Source organism: Euleptes europaea, chromosome 9, assembly GCF_029931775.1.
Source record: "Euleptes europaea isolate rEulEur1 chromosome 9, rEulEur1.hap1, whole genome shotgun sequence".
Taxonomy (NCBI): Eukaryota; Metazoa; Chordata; class Lepidosauria; order Squamata; family Sphaerodactylidae; genus Euleptes; species Euleptes europaea.
In genome coordinates, this window is record NC_079320.1 from 27,904,682 (window position 1) to 27,908,029 (window position 3,348).

At 47.3% G+C, this 3,348-nt stretch overlaps 1 protein-coding gene across 1 annotated transcript; it reads right to left on the reverse strand.

The window, feature by feature from the left end:
* Positions 1–512: 512 nt before the first annotated feature.
* TIFA (TRAF interacting protein with forkhead associated domain) lies at positions 513–1,073 on the reverse strand. Its single transcript, XM_056855923.1, has one exon. It carries the CDS (start codon positions 1,071–1,073, stop codon positions 513–515), a length of 561 nt encoding a protein of 186 aa, XP_056711901.1.
* Between the last annotated feature and the right edge of the window lie 2,275 nt (positions 1,074–3,348).

The window sequence follows — 3,348 nt, forward strand, 5'->3', positions numbered from 1 at the left end:
AAACAGCTGTGTAGAATGTGAACTTTCTTCCTCTTGTTTGTTAAGTTCCTTTTATTGGTCGGGCTAATCTTAGTGAGCTTGATAGGGATGAGGGATAAAGAGGAGCTCTTGAACTGAAATAAAACGACTTGTGTGGGGGGTTTTTGCTGTCAAATCGCAGCCAACTTATGGTGACCCCATAGGGTTTTCAAGGCAAGAGATGCTCCAAGGTGGTTTTCCATTGCCTGCCTCTGCGTAGGTATCCTTGATGGTCTCCCATCCAAATACCGATCAGGCTCAACCATGCTTAGCTTCCAAGTTCTGGTGAGATCAGCCTAGCCTGGACTATCTAGGCCAGGGCTGATTTGATCTGGAACACACTTATTTGTCTTTTTGGTGGTTCATGGTATCCATAAGTCTCTTCCAACACCACATTTCAAATGAATCAACTTTTCTATAAATATGGATTATGACAATTCCTATAGAACACAGGCCAAAAAAAGAAGAAGGTGCTGATTATTATAGTACTTAAGCTAGCCTGCCTGGCCTTTGTGAGATTTTTCCCATTCATTCTCATCTATCTCTGTTGGAGATTCAGTATATGAAATTCCCCCTTCAGGTACAGGCAAAGATAAGTTTTCGTCCAGCAACAATGAAGCATCAGCCAATTTAAAGCGCATTTCAAAGTAATCCTCTGATTGTCCTCCTTGTTTTTCCATTAGGATCTCATACTCTCCGAAGCGGAGGATGCATTTTTCTGGCAGGTCAACCTTGTTCAGGTAGGACAGTTCAACGTCGTTCACAATTAGATTCACCTTTTTGCTCAAATTCTTTACCTCAAAACCAATCTCTGTGCTGTTCAACTGTCTGAAGAACTGTACAGAAAACTGCAAGCGGGACACGCGTCCATCTCTCAAGTTAAAATGGCAGACACTACTGTCTCTACCAAACTTTACCACGTCGTGTGCTCTCACTCGCTGGTGCTGGCCAAAGCTCAAGTCACAAAATACTTTATTTGTTTCCTGATTCGGATGATAAAAGGTCATGAGGAGACAAGAGAGAGTTTCTTCCGTTTCTGCAGTTTCCAATGCCATGGCAGAACGAATCCTCTGGAATTCTGCAAGACAAGCACGGATTATATGCTTAAAAAAACCTCACTGGACACATTTACCAATCTTTGCAAGATCACATATAGTCTATAAGATAGAGACAGCAGTCTTTCAGTGCAACCCTAAGCAAAGTTGCACCTATTGAAGTCAGTGCGCTCAGATGGCTACAGCTCTGTTTAGGATTGCACCATGAATGTCTGAATTGCCTGCAATAGTTTTCCTTCCAGTTCTTACATTGTCAGTTTCCTGTTTTGGAATTCAGAGGCGGCAACTGATGAGCTGTTGACTTTGCTTGAAAGGGAAGTGTCTGCCAATGCAGTACCAAACCAGCGATTCATTGACAAACTCCTATTCGAGCATTGAGCAATGAGCACGCATTATGAAGAATTATAGACTGCAAAACGTTTCATCATCAGTATGAACCACCCCTTTGCGTTAGCTACAGCCCTCAGAACACTTTCTGGAAAGTGAGCCCCGCTGTATAAAACGGGACTTACTTCTGAGTAGGCCAGTTTAGGATTGCACTCCTTCCCTGTTTGGTTTTAACAACGATGTTGCAATAAGTACAGTGTTAGATCTAAACCACTGGTTCCCAACCAGGGGTCCATGGACCCCCAGGGGTCCACGAGAACTAAGTTAAAGTCAGCGAAACAAAGTTATAAACCCATAATAAATTAATATTTTCAATTAAAAGTTCTCTATTATAAAATATATATTCAAATATTATTCTAAGCTTAATGTTTAACTAACAGTTATGATTAAAGTTTATTTTCAAATTCTCAGAATTTTTATTTTGAACCTTGGGGTCCCTGCACTGAACAAAAAAGTCCTAGTGGTCCCTGGTCAAAAAAAGGTTGGGAACCACTGATCTAAACAGATGGAAACAGGCTCGCCAGCTGACTCACCCTTGCGCAACCGCGGCCATTCCCACATGCGCAACCCCGCACAAAGCCCGGGGCGGAAGACTTTCGTTTTCACTTCTGGCGTGTCCCGGCGGGCCGACTGGCGCAGCGGCCTTTCCCACGGCTCAGCGGGCCAGCGCCCTCTCCCCACGCCCCGCGCCTTCCAGAGCCCACCTCTCCTGCCGAAGACGCGCGCCGAACAGCGGTGGCGACAGAGCGAGGGGAGCGCGGCTTTGGGGTATGTGCAGCTGGATCCTGCCCTGGCCCGGCCGCGGCGCACGGGTGGGAAAACGAGACCCGCCCGCTTTCCCCGCATTCGGACGGGGAATTTATGCCTTTAGGCACGGGAGGTTGGGCCTTGCATTCGCCGCTCTCTAGAGGCCCCTTTCCCCCATCCAAAATCTCAGAACTCAAGAGTTTTGAGAACTCGGATGGGGGAAATGGGCATCTATAGAGTGGCCAACCCAATGCAAAACCTTCCATGAATAAATGGCCACAGGCCTTAAGGCCATTTATTCATGGAAGGTTTTGCATTGGGTTGGCCACTCTATAGATGCCCATTTCCCCCATCCGAGTTCTCAAAACTCTGCATGGGGGCTTATTGTTGAGTTTTGAGAATATGGATAGGGAGAAAGCGCATCTAAAGAGTGGCAAATCCAAGGCAAAACCTCCCATGCATAAATGGCATCTTGCTTGGAGAATATGGATAGGGAGAAAGCGCATCTAAAGAGTGGCAAATCCAAGGCAAAACCTCCCATGCATAAATGGCAAAATACCATTTATGCCAGGGAGGTTTAGCCTTGGATTTGCCGCTCTATAGACGCACTCCCCACATCCAAATTCTAAAAACTACGTAGTAGCTTACTTTTTGAGTTTTAAGGAAAAAATAAGCCCCCGTGCAGAGTTTTGAGGATTCGGATGGGGGAAATGAGCGTCTAGAGAGCGGCGAATCCAAGGCAAAACCTCCCAGGCATAAATCTGTCTGCAGGGGAGAAGGAGGTCGGTTCTTCAAAGCGCCCCGCTTTCAGCTGCGCCTTACCTTTGCAAACTGGCCTCCGAAGGCGCCCAAAGAGATCCCGGCAGGAACTTGGAGGAAAGGCCCCGCTAACGTGTAGACGTGCTTCAGTCCTTGGTGTTATTCAGTCGGCTGCTACGCCTTTGAGTGTGATCGCCGATGCGCCGCAGTGAAGCGCTCGAGAGGGGCCCCTTCCTTCTGATCTTCCCGCCCCCGAAAGGAGGCGGAGAGGGGAGGTGTAGGAAAGAAACCCCTTGCACTTTCGCCTTTGTGCCGCGCCTGGGCCATACACTTCTGTTTTCCTTGAGAAAAGGAAGGGTGGCGGAGTGAGTGGCACTGGAGC